The 21,623-nt window shown below is 36.0% G+C and overlaps 1 protein-coding gene across 3 annotated transcripts in view; it reads left to right on the top strand.

Moving 5' to 3' along the window:
• LOC114047355 (protein SCAI) overlaps positions 1-21,623 on the top strand; it is a 211,957-nt gene that overhangs the window by 148,138 nt on the left and 42,196 nt on the right. For all 3 annotated transcript variants that reach the window (XM_027868164.1, XM_027868163.1, XM_027868165.1), the window contains exons 6-13: positions 1,378-1,476; positions 3,474-3,570; positions 4,712-4,810; positions 4,997-5,149; positions 15,393-15,494; positions 16,104-16,205; positions 17,711-17,789; positions 20,618-20,717. In XM_027868164.1, coding sequence (XP_027723965.1) covers positions 1,378-1,476; positions 3,474-3,570; positions 4,712-4,810; positions 4,997-5,149; positions 15,393-15,494; positions 16,104-16,205; positions 17,711-17,789; positions 20,618-20,717 — 831 coding nt within the window. The remainder of the gene's footprint in view (positions 1-1,377; positions 1,477-3,473; positions 3,571-4,711; positions 4,811-4,996; positions 5,150-15,392; positions 15,495-16,103; positions 16,206-17,710; positions 17,790-20,617; positions 20,718-21,623) is intronic.

Genomic DNA, 21,623 nt, shown 5'->3' with positions numbered 1-21,623 from the left:
ATGTGATGGGATACTATTGGGTTGTAAGAAATGACGAAAGGGATAGTTTCAGAGAAAACTGGAAAGACTGATGCAGAATGAAGTAAGCAGAACCAGTGTGCAGTGACAACAATACTGTAAAGGCAAACAACTTTGAAAGACTTAAGAGCTCTGATCATTGTAATGACCAAACATGATTCTAAAGGACTCATGAAACTTGCTACCATCTCTTCACAGAAAAGTGAAAGACTCAGAGTACAGTTTAAGATGTTTCTTTTTTAAAAGACATGAGCAAAAAAAAAAAAGACAAGGACTATGCAGGAATTTGTTTTGCTTGACTAAACATGTAGCAGGTTTTTGTTTTTCTCAGTTGGGGTGGGGCATGAGAGGGAGAGGTTTTGCTAATTGAAAAAAATAAAAATTAAAAAGAGAGAAATGCAGATCAAAACAACCTTTAGGTTCTACCTTATACCCAGCAAATAGGTAAAGATGACAAAAGAGGGAAGCAGTCCATGTTAGAAGGACCATGGAAAGACATTCATTGATCCCCCTTTGGGGGATATATATGAATTGGTCCATCTGTTCTGGAAATCAATTTGGAATTATACTTAGAAAGTGACTAAAATGTCACTTTTTAAAATGACCCAGAAATCTCACTTCTAGGTGTTTACCCTAAGAATACCCTAAGTCAAATAGAAAGAAAAGTTCCATATACACTAAAATATTCATAATTTTTATAGTAACAAAAAATACAAAGTATATAGATGCCTGTCATTTGAGGAATGATTAAAAACAATGGTATATTAATATATTGGCCTATTATTATGCTGTAAGAAATGATGACTGAAAAATCTAGGGAGGGCTGGCTTGGTCGAAGCACTACAGTGGGACAAGTTAAGTAAGATGAGAATACTCCCTCAGTACTTGGACTAGGTGGCACAAGCAGGAGACACACACCTCAGAAAGTATGAAGGTGAAGGAGTCTAAAGACAAGTTTTGCTTGTTTGACAGTTTCCCAATTTTTTTTTTTTACATTGAAGAATCTTATTCATGCTCACAGCACTAAAGGTCATTTAGTTTAACCCATATCTGAAGTATGAATCCCCTTTACAACTTCTCCAACAAGTGGTCATCCAGCTTATTTGAAGATGACAAATAACTAGTTACTTTCCAAGGCAGCCCTTTATTTTGGTGCAGTGCTGGTTTCTAGAAAGTTTTTCTTATATTGAGCTGAAATTTGAATTCAAGAAGGTGTGCTTCCTCCTGTTGAGGAGCTTATAGTATGGAAAAGAAGCTCCAATATTTTAGGAGACAGTAGAAGAACCAAGTACCTATATATTTGGAAAGTTTGAGATACACCCAGGTATAGAGAATTAAGATGATATATTTCTCCTACAGCCTGCGTACATCTGAGACCAGCTATCTGAATGAGGCCTTTTCCTTCTACTCTGCAATCAGACAGAGATCTTATTACTCTCAAGTCAGTAAAGAGGACAGGTATGGTGGAAGTAACACAATACCTATCAGTTTGCAAACATGCTATCTAACACTCATGAACTACACTTTATTTAGTTTCTGCATCTAAGTGAGTGTATCACACAGAGTAGTTGCTTAATATTGATTGAATTGAATTATATAACAAAATTAGGTAGAAGAGCTCAAATTTTTGTGATATTTTTGTGTTCATCTGAATAACTTCAAATTTCAGTTCTGTCAAAAGAGAGGAAAGATTTGAAGCTAACTTGATGATTAATGTTTAATTGTGTACTTTATAACCATTGTTTGACTCATTGTATCTTGAGATAACTCTGAGTATGAAATCAAAAGAAAATGGTTCTTCTTGTTACTTATACGTTATTTAATAAAACTTGCCTGTACTTTTTGAAATTTAACAACCTCATTAGAGCAAACATGAGCTATGTAATAATAGCCTCTTCATTGCCTAGTTTCAATCATTTCATAGTGTTATTGCCACAGGACAATGATTACAAAATATGTATATGTATGTGTACACATATACATATGTGTATGGGTAGAAAGAATATATAAGAAATTTAATTATTGGTTTCTTCATATGATGAGGAAATGAAAACCTTTGGAATAATGATGATGATCCCTTATAGTTTTACATGTTACAGAGTACTTCATAATCTTACTTAATCTTTGCAACAAGATAAATGTTATTATACCCATTTTGTTGACAAGAAAACTGAGTTTCAAAAAAATTAACTGACTTTCTAAATCACATAGTTAATAAGTAGTAGTGCTGAGACTAGAACAAAGTTCTTAGAATGAGTATTGTGGTGTAAATTCAGTTATCCCAAGGTAACACTAGGAAGCCCTTTATTTTCAGGCTAGTAGAGAAAGGATAAAATCTTTGTCTCTATGTTCTATGTAATAACAATGCCATCTAGTATTTGAGATTGCACCAATGTGTTCTAAAGGACGAATGTGTGTCTTATAGCAATCCTGGCTTTCCTTATTTTTTTTTAATACCCAGTGTCCTTATCTCGCTCCTGGCTCTCAAAGTAATTTGAATGCCTTGTAATTTAAGCATGGAGTGAGTGCAGTTTGTACTTGCCATTTACTGTGCAGCTCACAAAAAACATGTCTTAATACACACTCCTGAATGAAACTCAGATCTCTTACTTCTTGTAGAAGTCCATATGATGCCAACCACAAGCATGCACAGGTGCTGCCTCATCCTTCTTCACTCATATAGCCTTTAATCATACAGGTTCATAGGATCATAGAGATTAGATTCTTTATCCACACCCCTCCCACCTTACTGTACTTGTACTATGGATCTCCCCAACTTCATTTTATTCTTTTTAATCCCAGTAAGTACTCCTTTAATTTCACTTCCTCTTTAGGTAGCCTTAAAATCAAACTTCCCTGCAAGCATGCAGTTCTCAGCCAAGTAGTGTATACAGCTTGCCTACTGTTTTTATATACTTCTCATTGCAAACTCCCCATGTGCCCTGCTGACCCCTGCTCCATTCCTGTAAGCTTCCTTTTTCTCCATTTCTGGCCTTAGGCTGTATATGTATATAAAATATTCCATCTTGCCTTCCTTTTCTTTCCTTGTCTCCCATAAAAACTCCTTCTTTCTCCACCCTCCAGAACTAGACCCTAACTTGAGGCTTGCTTCAGGTTTGGGAGATTTTTTATATCTAGTATGAACCCCTATGGCAAACAAGTCATGATGGATACTTTTTTTTCCTTTTATGTATCATAGTCAAAGCTATTTCAGATCCTGCCTGTGCCACTAGCACTGCCAGAATATATGAGGTTACCACCTTCTCTCACCGGTTCAAATATTGTCACAAGTATACCACAGAAGGAGAATGTTTGGGAAAAACTACTGTATTATATCTCATCATAGGATCTGACAATTTGATGATACAATGGCTTGTGAAATGCCATGGAAAACAAGGATGGTTAAATATGTATTTTTTTTAAAATGATAGTTATTTCATCTTTTCCTGCCATAGACCTGAGTTGGTGGTGAAGAAGCTACGGTACTATGCAAGATTTATAGTGGTTTGCCTTCTTCTCAATAAAATGGATGTTGTGAAGGATCTGGTCAAGGTACGTGGAAATTGGAACAATAAGGAACTTCAAACCTCATTATCACTATTTTTTCTTTTATTGATTATATATATGTATAGACACAAATATATATATGTATATGTTGATTATAAAATGATAAATAATTGAGCTTAGCTAAGATTTTAACCTGGTTCTTCCATCTTAAGTAATAATAATGCACTAGCCTGAGAACCATTAATCTATATGTAGAGGGTCCCATTTTGGGGGTATCAAATTGAATTTTAAAATGACTTCTATAGTCTCAGTTATTTTTAGAACCTAGGTTAGTTTTTTACTGACAGAGTAATAGCAAAAATCAGTGATATCTAAAGCAAAAAAAATTTAAGTATTAGCCTGGCATTCAGAGCTCTCCAGATAGAGCTTTGTCTGCTTTTCCAACTTTATCTCCTTTTTAACCTTTATTCACTCTGTGTTTCTGTCAGACTAGATTAGCCATTATTTACTTGCTTCATCCTGCCTTCTTCCCATGCTTGTACATATATACAGGTATGCCTGGAGAACACTACCTCCACCCCTTTCCCATCTCTACCTTTCAAAATTTTTACTTTTCTTTAATGTCTATCTCATCTGTCACTTTTCCCATAAATCTTTCCCTGATTCCCCAGCCCCTCCATTCCCTCTACCCCCACCTAGAAGGATTCTCCCATTTTTTCTCTGTTCTGATATTCTGGTTGGACCTTTTCTCTATACTTATATTCTAACTTAAGTAGTCAGGAGGAGGTGGTATATGAACTGCTGGGTATAAGAATTTCTCATGAATGAGCAATGCCATGTTGTAGTTTTGGCTCAAAGGCATATTTAGGTTCTATTCTTTCCTTCTTTTTGGGAGTTTTGCAGTGGATTTATCATAGAATCTTAAAGTTGAGTTGAAAGGGCTTGAAAAGATTCTATGAGGCTATCTAGTTCAAACAGTACTAGAATAGGAATCCTGTCTATAATATCCCTGGAATATAGTTATTCAGACTGTACTTAAAGAGCTTCTGTGATGACAATATTTTCAAAATGAGATTGCCTGCATATGTCAATTCCATTCTTTTAGGTATTGATGCTTTTTAAATGTCCAGATATCCTTAAGTGAGTTGTCTAAAATCTTTCTTTCTTTGTGGTTTTTTAAAATCAGGAACTGTCTGATGAAATTGAAGATTACACTCATCGCTTTAATACTGAAGATCAGGTGGAGTGGAACCTGGTACTTCAGGAGGTTGCAGCCTTTATTGAGGTTGGCTTACTTGGTTGTTTATATCAGACTATGCATTTGTATGGGGTCATGTTTTTACCATATAGAGTGTGCGTATATATATGTCTTTGTCTGCACCAAAAAGAGAAGCTTAATTGTTTGCATCTGAAAGTTTTTTCCTTTGTAAATATTTTTGTATAGTTAACTTGTGACTGGTTCTTTTTCTAGGCAGATCCAGTCATGGTTTTAAATGATGATAATACCATTGTTATCACATCTAATCGATTGGCTGAAGCAGGGGCCCCCTTGTTGGAGCAAGGGATGATTGTAGGACAATTGACTCTGGCTGATGCCCTCATTATTGGCAACTGTAATAATCAGGTAAAGAATTACCATGGAATGTTTAAATTTTACCTAGAAAAATAGGAGACTTGTCAAAGTAGGATTGGTAATATTATTGTCCTAATCATTTATCACATTTTCTTGAAATATATAATGAGGATTCAAAAGCAAATGTTAAATGCCTGTTATTGACAGAATACTGTATCAGGAACCTGGAAAGATACATGGCTTGATTAAAAATATGATGCTTGCCCCCTTTGAGCTTATAGTCCAGTACAGTGATAGAGCATCTACAGAAATAACTAGATATATTTCTTGGAAAACTTAGGAAGAATAGAATAGACCTCCATTAATAAGCACAACCCTAGCAGCTCTTGGAATAATTATTCATTTCATTTATATATATTTATCAATGTGTTGTGGTAGTTCCCTAGTATCCTATACCTTTTAATTACTGTAGCTTTTTTGGAAGAAATTTAGATTTATTAAAAAAGAAGTATTTAAGAAAATGAATTTTGTACTTCAAGACCATGTTGTTTTTTATTGTACAAATTTTTGAAATCTAACATTTAATTATGTGTTGTAGACTAAAATAATTAAATTACTAAAATAATTAATAATTAATAAAATTATTAATTACAAAAATAATTATTTACAAATAATTAATTACTAAATATTTTAATTACTAAAATGATTAATTACAAAAGTTCTTAAACATTTCTTAAACTTGAAAAAAAGCAAAGTATATGGTTTTGCAACTATTTTTTCTTTACAGAGATAATTTTATCCCATTTTCTAGCAAAGTGAAGGGAACATGTGGTTGAGAATGAAAAATTTTAATGTTGTCATTTGGGAAGCCAGTAAGATGATCTTGAAAATGCCTTTTAGCTCTTGCTTCTGTGATACTAGTACAACTTCTTCCTTTTTTTACAAAGGAGAAAACTGAGGTCCAGAGAGTGGCCCAAAATCATTCATGTAGTAAGTAATGTCTAAGATTTGAACTTCTGATACCAAAATCAGTCTTCTTTCCAGTACATCCTTCACCTTTTTGTACTATGCATATGCTGACATCATGAAACCATGCTGACAGGGTCCTTCTTTTACAAGTTTATGTTGGACAACCTCAACTGGATCCTCATATCTATAAGGCAACCCTTTTACACCTCCCCAAATAACTCATTCTCTCATTCAGTGAAATAATTCTTCCAAACCTTTTCATTTCTCCTCATACCTCCCACTCTTCCCTCTGCCCCTACCCTCTCAATGGAGAAGCTTGCCTCATATTTCACTGAAAAATTGAGGCCATTCACCAAAAGCTCCCTCTTCTCCCTTTCTCTTAATCTCTTATTACCCTTCTGCCTTCTGCCATTATCTCTTCCTTCACCCCTGTTTCACACAAAGAGGTGATTCTTCTCCTTGCAAAGGCAAATATTTCTACGTGCACTTGTGATCTAGTTCTATCCCCTCTTCTTCAGCAGATTGTCCCTTCTATCATTCCCACTCTCTAATTTATCTTCATTCTCTCCTTGCCTACTGGCTGCTTCCCTAATGCTAAGAAACATGCCCAATGTCTCTCCTGTCCTCAAAAAACCTGTCACTTGATCCATCTATCCCTGCTAGATTTTGTCTCATATCCTCCCTCTCATTTGTGACTAAACTTCTTAATGTTAGGCCATCTGCATAAGGTACTTCCATTTTATTTCCTCTTACTCTCTTAACTCTCTGCAGTCTGGCTTCTAGTCTTTCTAGTCAACTCAAACTGCTCTTTCCAAAGTTACTTTAATGATTTCTTAATTGCCAAACGGAATTGCCTTTTCTCAATCCTCATCTTTCTTGAACTCTGTGGTCTTTGACACTGTCAATCACCCTCTTCTCTTTGATACTCTTTTCTTTCTAGGTTTTCTTGACACTACTTTCTCCTGGTCCTTTTCCTACTGTGATGGGTGAAATCTGAAATAACTGAAGAAACAAAGACTCAAGCTTCCAAATCTATTGATTTATTAAGCAACGAATGCCAATTGCATAGCAAATTGGGACCAGGCCTCCTCAGGTTGGCACTGGACCCCACATATAGGGGGAGATAGATTTATATGCATTAAAAGATAAAATTAAGTAATCTCTTCTAGAGTTGGGAGTGGGGAGAGTGAGCAGGTGGACTTTTCTGGATGTTAAATAGGATGTTACTCAATTCTCATCATTAGCAAGCAGGTGGAATTTACAGGAAAATGAAACTTAGGTCTCAAAATGGGGTCAATTTTACAAGGAGTCAGTTTGGTTCATACAATTCCCACACTTCTTTCAAATGCCCCTTTTGATTCATGGGGGAGGGACCAGCCCACTCCCTCCTAAGGTTCATTTAAATATAAGCCAAATTTATAAGGTTTTTAATGTGCTCATTCTCACTGTCAATATTATATAACAAGAAAAGACCACTGGGAAGCATCTTCTCTCATAACTTAGTACAACAGCTAACACAGAGTTTAAGAACAATAATGGAGGCAGCTAGGTGGTGCAGTGGACAGAGCACCAGCTCTGGAGTCAGGAGAACCTGAGGTCAAATCTGGCCTTAGACACTTACTAGCTGTGTGACCCTGGGCAAGTCACTTAACTCTGATTGCCTCAGGGGGAAAAAAAAAAGAACAATGATGACAATATGTAAACCTTGTTAAATAGACTAAAAATAAACAAAGTTGGGCTACAGATCAAACTACTTAGAGGACTCAAAATAGATCAGTTTTAGGAGGGGAGAGTTACATGTCACCGAGGTAACCAAGAAAACAGCATAAATACTATGAAACAAAAAGCTAAAACAATATAATGATGATCATCAATATTAAATAGCATCAACTCTCCTGGTGTCCTAGTAACCTACTACCAATATTTATTTAATCAACATCTTCAGTTCCAGATGTTCCATGTAGTTGTCTGGTCCCTGGAAATATCTTTTCTTGGACATTCTGGAATAGACCTTCTTAGAACAGCTCTGAAGGAGGTTCTGCCTCTTTGGTTCCAAATCACTTGCAGAGATTCCTAGGTAATTCTGCTAAAATCTGCCTATAACAAGACAGTCCAATTTAGTACAGCTTCCTTAATTTGGTTTTCCAAACCTGAAACTTTAGAGAATTTTAGTTTTTATGTACTACTTACTGTTTCTGTATTTACCTAAACCCTGTACCTGATCTAAGAATCTTTTTAAAAAAATTCACGAGTGTCTAACTTGTAAAATGAACCTTTCTGTATTTTAAAAATTATCAGACAGATACTTGAAAATGAGAAAATAATTTAACTTTCTTTACAATTATCAGTGCAATTTTATGTGTAAAACCTTAATCCAATTTTGAGAACTCATTTCTAAAATATAAGCAAAGTCTGAATTTCCATATTAGTTACATTTTGAAATTAATCATTTATACACACACACATACACATATACAAACATACATTATATATATATATATATATATAAAATAGAGAAAACAGTCTAATTCTGTTGCTTTCTCAAAATTTACTATTCCATTTAAATAGAAAATTTTACATTACAGCTTTGTCTTATTACTTTGTCTAATTCCCCTCTTAGGAGTATATCATCCCTATATTATAATTTGACCACAAATGCAGATTAATATTGTAAGATTTTTTATACTTGCATCATATTATAGTAACTCAGAGATGTTCCAGTATCAATCTATTAATCAATAGATTTAATATTATACTTATAAACTTCTACTGCTCACCTGGCCAGATTATAGAAATTTGCTGAGAAGGAAAAGAAGGGAAATAGTTATAACAATGTCAAGACTTGTCCCCTCCAGGGTGCAGACTAACCTGACATCAACTGTAACAGGGGAAGAACTCCCTTATCTCTGTTTCATACCAGGCATGAGTCATAGCTGATCGCTAATCATGTAGTAAAGCTACACATTATTCACAGGGTATCAAAAGCCAGGCTCAGGTTTAACCAGGTGGGGAAATTTCCTATCCAGAAAGGAAATATCATAATGGGGAAATTGAGTCAATAGGCTCCAACCTTAGGTCATACCAAGGTTATCCTCTCAACTTTTCCCAGGGACAGAAATCCACAGACATCCAGTTCTCAGACTGCATCACATGCCATTTTCTTGTCTTGTCTTCATGATAATCCCTGTAATTCAGACTCAGGAGAATGTTGTACACAGTAACAGCCATGTTGTGTGATGACTAATGTTGATAGACTTAGCCCTTCTCAGCAATGGAAGGATCTAAGACATCTCCAAAGGTCTCATGATAGAAAATGCTATCCACATCCAAAGAAAGAAGGAGTTTGAATGCAGATCGAAGCATACTATTTGCTATTTTTTTTCTTTTCTTTTGTTTCCTCTTTCTGATGGTTTCTCCTATTGGTTCTAATTCTTCCTTACAACCTCACTAATGTGAAAATATGTTTATGTATAGCTTATATCAGATTGTGAGCCATCCTGGGGGGAGAAGGGGGATGGGAGAGGGAGAACAATTTAAAACTCAAAAGCTTATGGAAGTGATTGTTGATAAATCAAAATAAATTGATGAAATACTCTTCTAGTGCTGAGCCTAGAATCAGGAAAATTCATCTTCCTGAGTTCAAATCCAGTCTCAGACACTTATGAACTGTGTGATCCTGAGCAAGTCACTTAATCATGTTTACCTTAGTTTCCTCATCTGTAAAATGAATGGGAGAAAGAAATGCAAACCGCTCCAGTATATTTGCCAAGAAAACACCAAATGGGGTCACAAAGAGTGGGACATGACTGAAACAACTGAATAACAACAACAGCAACAGAAGTTCCTGGTTACCTCCTCCTCTCTTGTCATTGTGAATATCTATCCCCATTATCCAGAACAGGATGTGAACCAAGATGATGGTTGGGTGGGTTAGGCCTCTTTGGTTTAAGTCACCCTTTCTATTCTTTAATTAAATTTTACTCATCTTTTAAGTTGCTCCCTAATTTAAACCAGCTTTTCTGTTTTCATGGTCAAGAAAGGGTTACTACCAGGTAAATTTCAACTGCATACTGCAGATTCATATTTTCTCCCTCTAGTCAGTGAAACTGTTTCTCTTTATTGCACAAAAGTAATAGATCTCTCAATCTCTAGGGAAAGGGTAATAAATCCCTGTAACTTTCACTTTCAAATTCTTATTTTTCCTTAAAACAAATTCTACAAAATAGTCCCCCAGAACACATTACGATATTTCAGCATATATTAAGCTTCTGCTAAGTGCTTTCTCAGATAAGACAAAGTGAAGGGGGTGAGTTCCTCGAATTACCTGAAGTCCCAGGAGTTCTCCCTTGCAGTCTTAAAATAATTAATCTCCAATCTCCCTAATCACCAAGCCTCCAAAATCTACTAAGATGTTTTTTAGTAGTTACCATAATTTAGAAATTTACAGTAAAGTTATTATATGTCAATTACAAATTCAATCATTTATAATGCCACAAATTTCTACAAACCAGGAAAAAGTTTTCCTTTCTTTGATTATCTGACTTAATTTCTGTAACACTATCCTAGACAGGCTTGATATGACAGAGAGACAGTATTTTGCAGGGTTTTTTTCTTTTTATCTTTATCTCTAGCAGAAAGCCTAAAGTGGGAATGAGTTCTGCTTACTGGGACAGAGAGCTTAGCATCAGATTACAGAAAGTTCAGAGAACTGGTTCAAGTATAAAACTTCATTAATTTTCCCCAGCATGCTAAACTCTTTAGCTACAGCTTTTTACCAGTCTTCCTGGCTGGCTGCATTTTTCCTCAGAAATCTTTCAAGGTAACAGAATCTACAGACAACACTAAATATGACACAAAACATAGTTTTTCTGAGCATTTTGCAAAGACATAAAAAGTCAAAATCATAAGATGTACTTGTAGGCTTTATCTTCTGCTGAAAGTCTAATCTCAAAGCCTTTAATTTCCTTCAATTAAAAGTCCCTTCTTCAGGCCAATTTTGTGACCCATTTGAATTTTTATATATTTTAGCATAATTTGAGAGCTCTATCTTTTAGTCACCCCCTCCACTGCTGTATGGGAATTTCCCTAAGGGGGTGTCAGTTTGACAACGCACTCTTCCCCTGGTCTTATGCCAAAAGACATTTTTCAAGGGGTTTCCCATCAGGATGCTACTTTGGATCCCATAATTTCTCCAAGGGAACTTCCCCAACAGTGTGGAGGCTTACCCTAGCGTATATTTCCTAAGGGGATTTCTCCTACATTGAGGAAGCTTATCTTTATCTATTCCCTTAAAGGGACTTCCCCGGGCTATCTACTTCCCCCACAGTGTGAGAGTTAACCTTCTCAAGGAGTATGGGGGAATTACCTTTCCCAGTGACATAGGATCTTTCCCAGTCTTCCCCAACAAACAATGTATGGAGTTTGCTTTCCCTAGCAAACAATGTTTGGGGGGGGGGTTTACCTTAGCTTGGAAAAAATGAAATTGAGACAGGGGTTGGGGGGGTCTGATATCCAGGGCAATCTTCTGTAAAAAAAAGTCCCTCAGTGAAAGGTTAACCAGATTGTTCTGGTTTTTCTGAAAGACTCTTCTGGTGGTCAGGATCCTATATTTCAACCTGCATCAAAACCTATGGTGGGTAAAATCTGAAATAACTGAGGAAACAAACGTTCAAACTCCCAAGCATATTGATTTATTAAGCAGTGCATGCCAATTGCATAACAAATTGGAACTAGGCCTTCTCAGTTTGACACTGGACTCTAAAAACAGGGAGATACAGAGTTGTATGCATAAAAAGCCAAAATTCGGTAATCTGATTGAGAGTTGGTAATTCCCATGATTAGCAAGCAAATGGAATTTATAGGAAAATGAAACTTAGATCTCAAAATGGAATCAGTTTTATAAGATGGAATTAATTTGGTTCACATACTACCTAGCTGACCTCTCTCCATTCTCCATGACCTTCCTCCAGGTCATGCCCACTAATGGGTAGGATTCCTACAGGACTCTCCGAGGTCATCTTCTCTTCTTCCTCTCTACCATGTTACTTGATGATCTTATCAGCTCCCATGGATTGGATTATCATCTCCATGTTGGTGATTTTCAAATCTTATCCAACCCTAACCTCTCTGCTGACCTCCAGATTCGCATCTCCAATTGCCTATTGGATATCTTGACCTGGATGTCTTTTCAACATCTTAAAATTCAATATGTCCAAAATTGAACTAATTTTATTTCTTTCCAAACCTTCCCCTCTTCCTAACTTTCATATTACTACTGTTGAGGGCACCACCACCCTTCTCATTTCTCTTGTTCACAGTTTTGGTGTCATCCTTCACTCTTCATTCTTCCTCCTCCATAGCTCATCTTTTTGAAGCCTGTCAATTTTACCTTTGCCACATTTCTGCATAGACCCCCGTCTCTTCTGTAACCCTGCCACCACTCTGGTGCAGGCCTTCCTCACCTCATTACACAATAGGCAATAAGTTGGTGGTTGTCTATCTGCCATAAATCTTTTCCTACTTTAATTCATCCTCTACTCAGCTGTCAAAGTGATCTTCCTAAAGTACAGTTCTGACCATATCACTCCACTCTTTGATAAACTCTAGAGGCTCCCTACCACTTCTAGGATCAAATATAACATCCTCTCTTTGGCATTCAAAGTCCTTCATAACTTGTCTCTCCTCCCTCCCATTTTCAGCCTTCTTATTTTTTACCCTCTCTACATAATCTTTGATCCAATGACACTGACCTCCTTACTCTTCCTTGATTAAAACATGCTACCTCCTTACTCCAATAATTTTTTAAAATGTCTTTTTTAAAAACTGTTGAACTTTATTTTTGATATTGTGAACTTACCAAATTATCAAGCATGAACAGTTCTACACAAGGAGGAACAGAAAAAAAAGGTTACAGACAAAATCACAAGTCCCTATGTATACCTTGGCCCTTTTTTCACTTTAAAGTCTGCCCTCCTTGCCTCTCTGCCTCATTTTCCCATCTACTGTAAAAGCTTTTCCTTGTGTGTTGTATTTAGAAGTCAGATTTTCTATTCATCACTGATCTTTTCATCAGCAATACTTGAAAATCCTCTATTTCATTAAATGTCCATCCCCACCCCCAAAAAAGGATTTATACTCAGTTTTTCCGAGTAATTTATTCTTGGTTGTAATCCTAGCTCGTTTGCCTTCTGGAATATTATATTCCAAGCCCTCAGCTTCTTTAATCTGGCAGCTGTTAAATCTTGTGTGATACTGATTATGGCTCCACAATATTTGAATTATTTCTTTCTGGCTGCTTACAATGTTTTCTCCTTGATCTGGGAGCTCTGGGATTTAGTGATATATTCCTGGGAGTTTTCTTTTTGGGTTCTCTTTCAGGAAGTGATAGTTGGATTCTTTCAGTTTATATTTTACCCTCTGGTTCTTGGATATCTGGGCAGTTTTCCTTTACAGTTTCTTGAAATATGATGTCTAGGCTCTTGATCATGACTTTCAGGTAGTCCATTCACTCTTAAATGATATCTCTGACTATTTTCCATGTCAGTTGTTTTCCCAATGAGGTATTTCATATTTTCTTCTAATTTTTTTTTCATTCTTCTGACTTTGTTTTATTGTTTCTCCATATCTCATGGAGTCATTATCTTCTACTTGCCCAATTCTAATTTGTAAGGAATTATTTTCTTCAGTGAACTTTTGTACTTTTTCCACTTGACCAATTCTTCTTTTTAAGTTCTTTTCATCAATGAAGTTGTGTACCTCTTTTACCATTTGGCTAATTCTGTTGTTTTTTTTAAGGTCTTATTTTCTTCAGTATTTTTTGTGTCTCTTTTACTACACTGTTAATTGTCTTTTCTTACTTTTCTTGCATTGTTCTCACTTCTTTTCCCAATTTTTCCTCTGCCACTTATTTGAGTTTTAAAATAATTTTTGTAGTTCTTTTAGGAATTCTTGTTGGACCTGTGTCCTATTTGCATTTTTTTCTTTGAAGCTTTGCTTATAGCTGTTTTGACATCATTGTCTTCTCTTGAGTTTGTGTCTTGATCTTTGCTGTCACTATAGTATTTTTTTTACAGTTGGGTTCTTTGTTGGTTGTCTGCTTATTTCCCCAGCCTATTTCTTAACTTTGAATTTTATGTTAAAGTTGAGATCTGTTCACCTGAGGGAGGGAGTATAACATTGCCCCAAGCTTCAGGATTTTTTACTGTGCTATTTTCAGAGCTAGTTCTGGGAGTTTGGAAGTTTTCAGTGCTTCCATGATAGTGTGATTTGGAGAGAGGTCACTGCTCTCCTAGTCTGCATTCTAGTCTTTACTCAGAAAGAGTCCCTGATCCCCTGCAGCCACAGGCACTACTGCTCCTCAGGGCCCCTAATCCTTTGTGTCTGAAAGTGCTCCTTTTTGCCCTCAAACTGCAATTCAGAAGTGGATATGTGCAATGGAGTTGCCTAACAGTGCCCTGTTCTGTGCCCAGTGTTAGCACAGGGGTCCCTTGTAATCTCTTTCTAACTAGTTTTCTAATTCCCTTACCATCTCTGGGCTGAGAGCTCCTGAAACTACTGTCATATCTCACAACTAGTATTGCCATTATGTGTGCTCTGCGCCAGCCCTCATCCCAGTTTCACAGAACTCTCCTTCTGACCTCCTTAGTTATCTTGGACTGTAAAAATATCTCACCTCAACCTTTTCTTGGCTTTGCCATTCCAGAAATTAAATTTGATGCATTTATTTTAAAGTTGTTTGGAAAGGAATGTTGAGAGAGTAGTGCTTCCTCTATTCTCTGTGTTTGCTTCCCACACACACGAACTTCGTCATGTTCAATGACTGTTTCCCTTTTCTCTGCCACTCCCCCTTCCCTCCCCTACTCCCATGCCCAGAATGATTCCCTTCCTTATTTCTACCTCCTGGCTTCCTTCAGGTCACAACTAAAATTGTACCTACTATAAGAAACCTTTCCTAATTCCTCTTAATTCTAATGCCTTCTCTCTGTTGATCATTTCCAGTTCATACTATATTTAGCTTGTTTGAACATAATTGTTTGCGCATTGTCTCTCCCATTAGACTGAGTTCCTTGAAAGCAAGAACTGACTTTTACCTTTTCTTGTATACAGTGCATGACACATAGTAGGTGCTTAATAAATGTTTATTGACTGGCTAGTTACTTATGTGGCTTCTTTATAGTTAAGAGAACTTAAGAAAAGGAGTTAAAGTAAGTTGACAGTAGCCTTCTTCAGCACGTTATAATTAAGTTCTTTGGTTTACTGGGCTTTGCTTAAGACTGTCTCTTTCCCTTGACCAATGTATTAATGTTTTGGTCTATTTCTTTTATAGGTGAAGTTCAGTGAACTAACTGTTGACATGTTCCGGATGTTGCAGGCCTTAGAACGAGAGCCAATGAATTTAGCTTCACAGATGAACAAACCTGGAATGCAGGTGATGCTCCTCAGTGGTTTTTAAGCTGGATAAAACACTTTGAGCTGCTTGTACTGTATACAGAAGGGAGTCTATATTTCCTTACAATTCAAGGATTAGTGTACAGTAAAAATAATTCTTCAGGCCTTCAGAAGATCTATGTTTTCATTACTATGGATGTTTCTTTCACAGATGTAGATTGCAACCCCTCTACCACTTGTGCAGTATTCTTTTTTTTTTTTTTAATGTGATCAGAATAAGTTTCATCAAGTAGCCGGTATTCTGGTAATGAGCCTCTTTGCATTGGGCTAGGCTCATCCTCAAATGACACATAGTTCCTCCCTGAATCTATAATCAGAGCTAGAAATATCAGAGCTAGACCCTACTAGAAGTAGCTTTCAAGATGTAGATCTAGCTTTATACCATGTTCATATATCAGAGGAGGTCTTCTGTGAAAGACCTTAAGCCATAAAAGTTTTTTTTTCATGGGCAACATGAGTAGGTAGGTCCAGTAAAATGGCATTTGTTACTTAGTGTACCAGAACATATTTGCTTCATGAAAAAAATTGAAAATTGTCCATTAAAATAAACTCGAGTTATTTATTTTTTTGGTATTTTGTGTGGTTACAGGAATCTGCTGACAAGCCTGCCCGGCGAGAAAACCCTCATAAATATCTGCTGTACAAACCAACTTTCAGCCAGCTATATACATTTTTAGCAGCTTCTTTTAAGGTTTGTGTGATCACGTTTTCTATTGCCTAGAAAAAAAATGGGTCCCCAAAGAAACATATCATTAACTATACCAGTGACAAATTTGGTGAGCCATATTAAAATGAAACACCTACTTTTGAATTGGGAAAATAGGAATCCTAAGTATCGCTGTGTAGTATAGAAAGAGCTTTTGATACATATTTTCCTGAGGAAAATTAATGAATGTTTTTTTTTTCAACAAAGTTAATGAATGTGTTGATGAACTACCACTGTGCTTACTATAAGTGTTCATGCCCCCAACACTGCAGGCATAATAGTTATTTCCAGTACCCCATCAGGTAAAACAGTGTCTTATTATGTATATTTGTCAGATATCAAGAAGCACCCTAAATATACTTTTGCTTCATTTGTAGCAACTTGGGAGATTAAAGATCTCAGATATTTTTTTTCAGCCCCGATGTAGACGCTTTTTAAACATGTCTGGGAGGAGAGTTTGTCTTTTAGCCCAGTAATTATTATGTATCTATTTTAGGCAGAGCTGGAACAAGGCATTTTTGCAACCTAGGAAGGCTTGAGTGTTTTACTTTTGAAAAGGGTGCCATTTATGTATGAATTAGTGTTCACTGGAGCATTCATGCAATCATGAAAACTTGTATCTTAAAAACTGTCCCTTGTGCCACCCTTTCCATTTGCTGTGCATTAGACTTCTGCTTTTTTTTTTTAACCTACCTCTAGCTCTGAATCTGAATTTGTTATTCAGTAATATTTTGGTCATGTCTGACTCTTCATGAATCCATTTGGAGTTTTCTTGGCAAAGATACTGGAGTGGTTTTCCATTTCCTTTTCTAGCTCATTTTACAGATGAGGAACTGAGGCAAACAGGGTTAAGTGACTTGCCTAGGGTCACACAGCTAGTAAGTTTCTGAGGTTGGATTTGAACTCAGGACAATAAGCCTTCCTGATTCCAGGTCCAGCACTCTGTCCATGGCACCACCCAGCTACTTCCAAATCTGAGTTTAGGTATGCAAAAAATGGGTGTTAGTGTCTAAAAATAATCTTTGTAACTTGTGATGATATATACATTAATTAGTGGTTAGCTGTTTGATTATTTGCTGTGTAGACAGTTATGAAACAAGTAGAAATTACAGAGTAGAAGTGTAGTTTAGTGGTAAGGCCATTAGACTTGAGCCAGAAGACCTGTGTATGAGTCCACCTCTGCTATTTAATAGTTGTGTGACCTTGAGCTAGTCACTTAGTTTTCTAAGCCTCAGTTTTATTATCTGTAAAATGAGAGGACTGGACTAAGATGATTACTAAGCCCCTTGCACCTCTAATATTCTGTGATCTCTAAGCCAACAAAACTGAAATTTCTGCTTGAAAATAGAATAGGATTTTAAATTTGGCTCTAGCTGTCACCACATTGTGGTAGGGGAATTTATTGCTCTTGAATATGTCACAAATTGTTTTTTAAAAAGCATATTTCGCCTTGTTTATTGTTTTATATATGTGTATGTCTTAAATTCCAGGAGCTGCCAGCCAACAGTGTGCTCCTGATTTACCTGTCAGCCACTGGAGTTTTTCCCACAGGTCGTTCTGATAGTGAAGGTATAATAAAGGAATGCTCCCTGTCATGAGCAAGGCTTGAATTCTCTTTATATTCTGCAAGATGATGGCCTGTGGCCTCCTGACTGTCTCAAAATGCCTTTCTCAAGAGGCATTCAATTTAAAGTTCCAGTTTATCTTTTGAATGTAATGCTACTGTTAGACCCCCAGTTAATTTTATTTGCTTAAACAGTATATATAGAAACCTGTTAGTCACATGAAAGAGCCCTAGACTGAGTCCAAAGACCTGTAGATTTGAATTCATGCTCAGTTGCTTATTAGTTATGACCATTTAGTTTCTTTACTTCCCTGGGCCTCAGTTTCTTTCTATAAAATGAAATTTGATAAGATCATCATCTCTAAATTCCAGTCTAGCTCTAAATTCTATGTTTCTATGAACCTATTGATCACACATTAAGAGCATGCCTCAGTTTTTGCCTGAATATCATCTGAACATTGTTGATTTTGAAGACCCCCAAAAGCTCATTTGGTTTGTTGTTCTGGACTTCATAACATGATTTTCTCCTTCATGATCATGTTCCCTGAACCTCTAGTGAATTATATAGTTGGGTCTGTGGCTGAAGTGTGGCTGAGAATCTTTGTAGAAATCATAATACTTTTATTACTGTGAAAGTTCAAGCCCTTGTCATGATTTTGTTGATTCTGTCCTTCTTTACATTTCTCTTTTTTTTTTAAACCAAGTTGAATATTAGGATGTTGTTGGTAAAACCGAAAACTCTGATAGGAATAGAATGGTCAGAATATTTAGATATGTTGATTTAAGTAATTAAAACAGTTTCTCTGATGGAAAGAAATTCTATCTCATTTTCTTAATATTTTTTTCAACTCATTTCTATTTTGAAACTTGCATTCCTTTATATGAAGCATGCTCTTTTCCCCTTCCTTGCATGACTCATAGACTCTCTTAAAATGTTGAAAAGAAAATCTCTGTAATTTTTTTGTTGCAGTGATTTTTTTGAGGGGGTAAGAAAAATACAATTTGATATTGCATGTCTTATTTTGCATTAGTGTATGCTGGTTTATATTTCCTGTACCTAGGCTAGCCAGTTTGACTTTGGGTTCCTCCCTATTTGCCTCTCATTCTTAAGCCTGAAAACTTGAAGTGAATTTTTCATTAAATAAGAGGATTCTGTTTGTTACACAGTGCGTTTACTATTTCTAGTAACTTCTTTTGAAAGCCTCTGTGGATAAGTGACTTGGATTCTATACTTCGTCTAGTGTGTGATTGGTAAAACATTAATGCCTAGGATACTGGACCTTTACTAATTTGCTCATTTTCTACCTTCTTATAGTGAAACACCATATTTTCAGTCATGTTTCACAGTAGCTAAGTCATCCTAGAAGCTTAACTTCAGAAGTATGTTTGATTATATTAAACATACCTAGTTCTGGATTTACAGATTCTTTTGTGGATCCTTATTTTTGCTTGGTTAGTTATTCCCTCCACTGATGCATATTGTAAACCCCTGTCCACCATCTTATTATTTCATACCAATTTTATTCAAGTCTTTCCTCTAGTGTTCTAGTATGTTGAAGGATTTCCTCTTTTCATACAGACTTCTCAGAATATGCAGAATAACAAAAATAATGATGATGATTTATAAAACATTTTCCAAAGAATAACCCTGTAAGATAGAGCATGTAAACATGATCATTCCCATTTTTAGATGAGAAAACCGAGGCCTATAATGGGGAATTGATGTGCCCAAAGTCACATGGCTTGAAGGTATCAGAGCCAGTTTGAACAGCACATTTTCTATTATGCCACATTGCTTCATGGTGGAATAGTTTGAAAAATAGTATTTCATAATATTAAAGTGTGACTTCAGAAAGGGGCAGAGGATAGGAACTGGAGATTTCGTTGATATAGAGAACTTACAGGTGAGAAAATTTCTTTTACAAATGTAAGTGTGCAACATATAGTCCTAGAGAATTTCTTAGAACAGAGATGTCAAACTCATAGCCTGTGAGGCCCAAATCAGATTAAAATGTAACTGAAAAATGTTTAGGAAAATAAATAAAAACACAATACAATATAGATGATATTACTTTGTGGTTTTCTACGTCAACATATGGCCTGCCCGATTTGAGTTTGATAACACTGGTCTGGAACACTGAGAGGTTAAGTGATTTGCCCAGGATCACACTCCTAGAATGTTTTAGACATAGGACTTGAACCTGGGTTTTTCTTGCTTTGTGTATGGCTCTCTGTACACTATGCCATGCTGACCTTAATGAAGCACTTGATATAGCACTGACATTTGCTCCTGTTTCCTTGAGACTGAAATATTTATCATTAGGAGACTTCCCAAACTTCTAAAATAGTTCAGTAATGTTTGCTTTTAGAGCAAACCTAAAACTAGGTAAATTTTTCCATAGCTCTTTATAAAAGAGATTATTAGGAAAAATTTCAATTCTTCTGTCTGTTGTTTCACATGATATTTAGGACCTATTGATCTTAATTTTCATATGAAATGTTAGGGTTTTTTTGAAAGTTTAATTATAATGACTCAAGTTTTCCATCACTTTTGTTATTCCCAATAATGTCATATAGTAAGTTTTTACTTTGTTTCTCATTATGCCCTATTTTAGAAACAAACAAATAATGCAAAAAACCCTAATAACGTTTAAGTAAACACTACCTGGAATTGTTTAGAATAGATGCTGTATTATATAATGTGATTAGAAAATGTGTACTTCTCTTTCTCTTGTGATGAGAATATATGTTCACTTGTTTTCATTTTGTTTGAACCTAAGATAAACAGTAACATTCCAACTAATGTCAGGTTTTCTTCCTTTTCGTTTTACAGGCCCATATGATTTTGGAGGAGTCCTCACTAATAGTAATCGAGATATTATAAATGGAGATGCCATCCACAAACGAAATCAGACCCATAAAGAAATGCACTGGTAAGAGAGCTGATCTAGCTTTCAGCTATTCCTTTTGGGGATAGGGAGAGAGAAGGAAGGAAACAAGCATTTATATAGCACCTACTATGTGCAATTTACTATTCTAAGCACTTAACAATTATTATCTCGTTTGGTCCTCAGAATAACCCTGGGAGGTAGTTACTAGGAGCTATTATTCTCCCCATTTTACAGTTGAGGACTTTGCGGCAAATAGAGGTTGAGAGTTGCTTAGAGTTATGCAGCTGTGTCTGAGGCTGGATTTCAACTCAGGTCTTCCTGACCCCAGGCCCAGACCTCTATCTATTGTGACACCTAAGTATGTCAGTCCTGTTTTATACTTCCTATTGAAATAGAAGATTTCTAGCAATACAGAGATGCAACAGAATATAATTAAGCATTCATTAAAATCCAAAATTAACCTAGAAATAGGTTAGCTGGGAAGGGATCTTTGAAATGTAAAATATCAAAGCACAGGGACCTAAGAACATAGAATGGTAGTAATCAGAACTTAAAATATTAGAGCTATATAGTACTTTGCAAAGCAATGATGAGGAAACTGAGGCGCAGAAAGTCAGAATGATTTCCCTAAGGTCACTTAATCAATGAATGACAGAGCCAATTGATGCCAGTTACTGAAGGCTTTTTGTTGATTATTCAAGAAAGAAAGAATCCTTTTGCTCATATTGATCTTAACATGAGTAAGATCTCTGAAACTGAGAGCTCTGGTAATTGATATAACCAGAATTGTAGGTAGAAAGTCATCTTCTAAAGATCCTCTTCACAACAATGTTGTTCTTGTCCTTTGTCTTCCTACTAATGGCTTGATGTTGAATAGTAAGAGGGCAAACCTATATTTGAAAGCTAGAAAGGTGGAACTTAATGATATTGGCATGAGAAGCGACACAT

Source organism: Vombatus ursinus, unplaced genomic scaffold, assembly GCF_900497805.2.
Source record: "Vombatus ursinus unplaced genomic scaffold, bare-nosed wombat genome assembly UNPS02014786.1, whole genome shotgun sequence".
NCBI classification, from domain to species: domain Eukaryota; kingdom Metazoa; phylum Chordata; class Mammalia; order Diprotodontia; family Vombatidae; genus Vombatus; species Vombatus ursinus.
The sequence above is the reverse complement of the archived record's forward strand: the minus strand, read 5'-3'. Positions and strand labels throughout refer to the sequence as shown.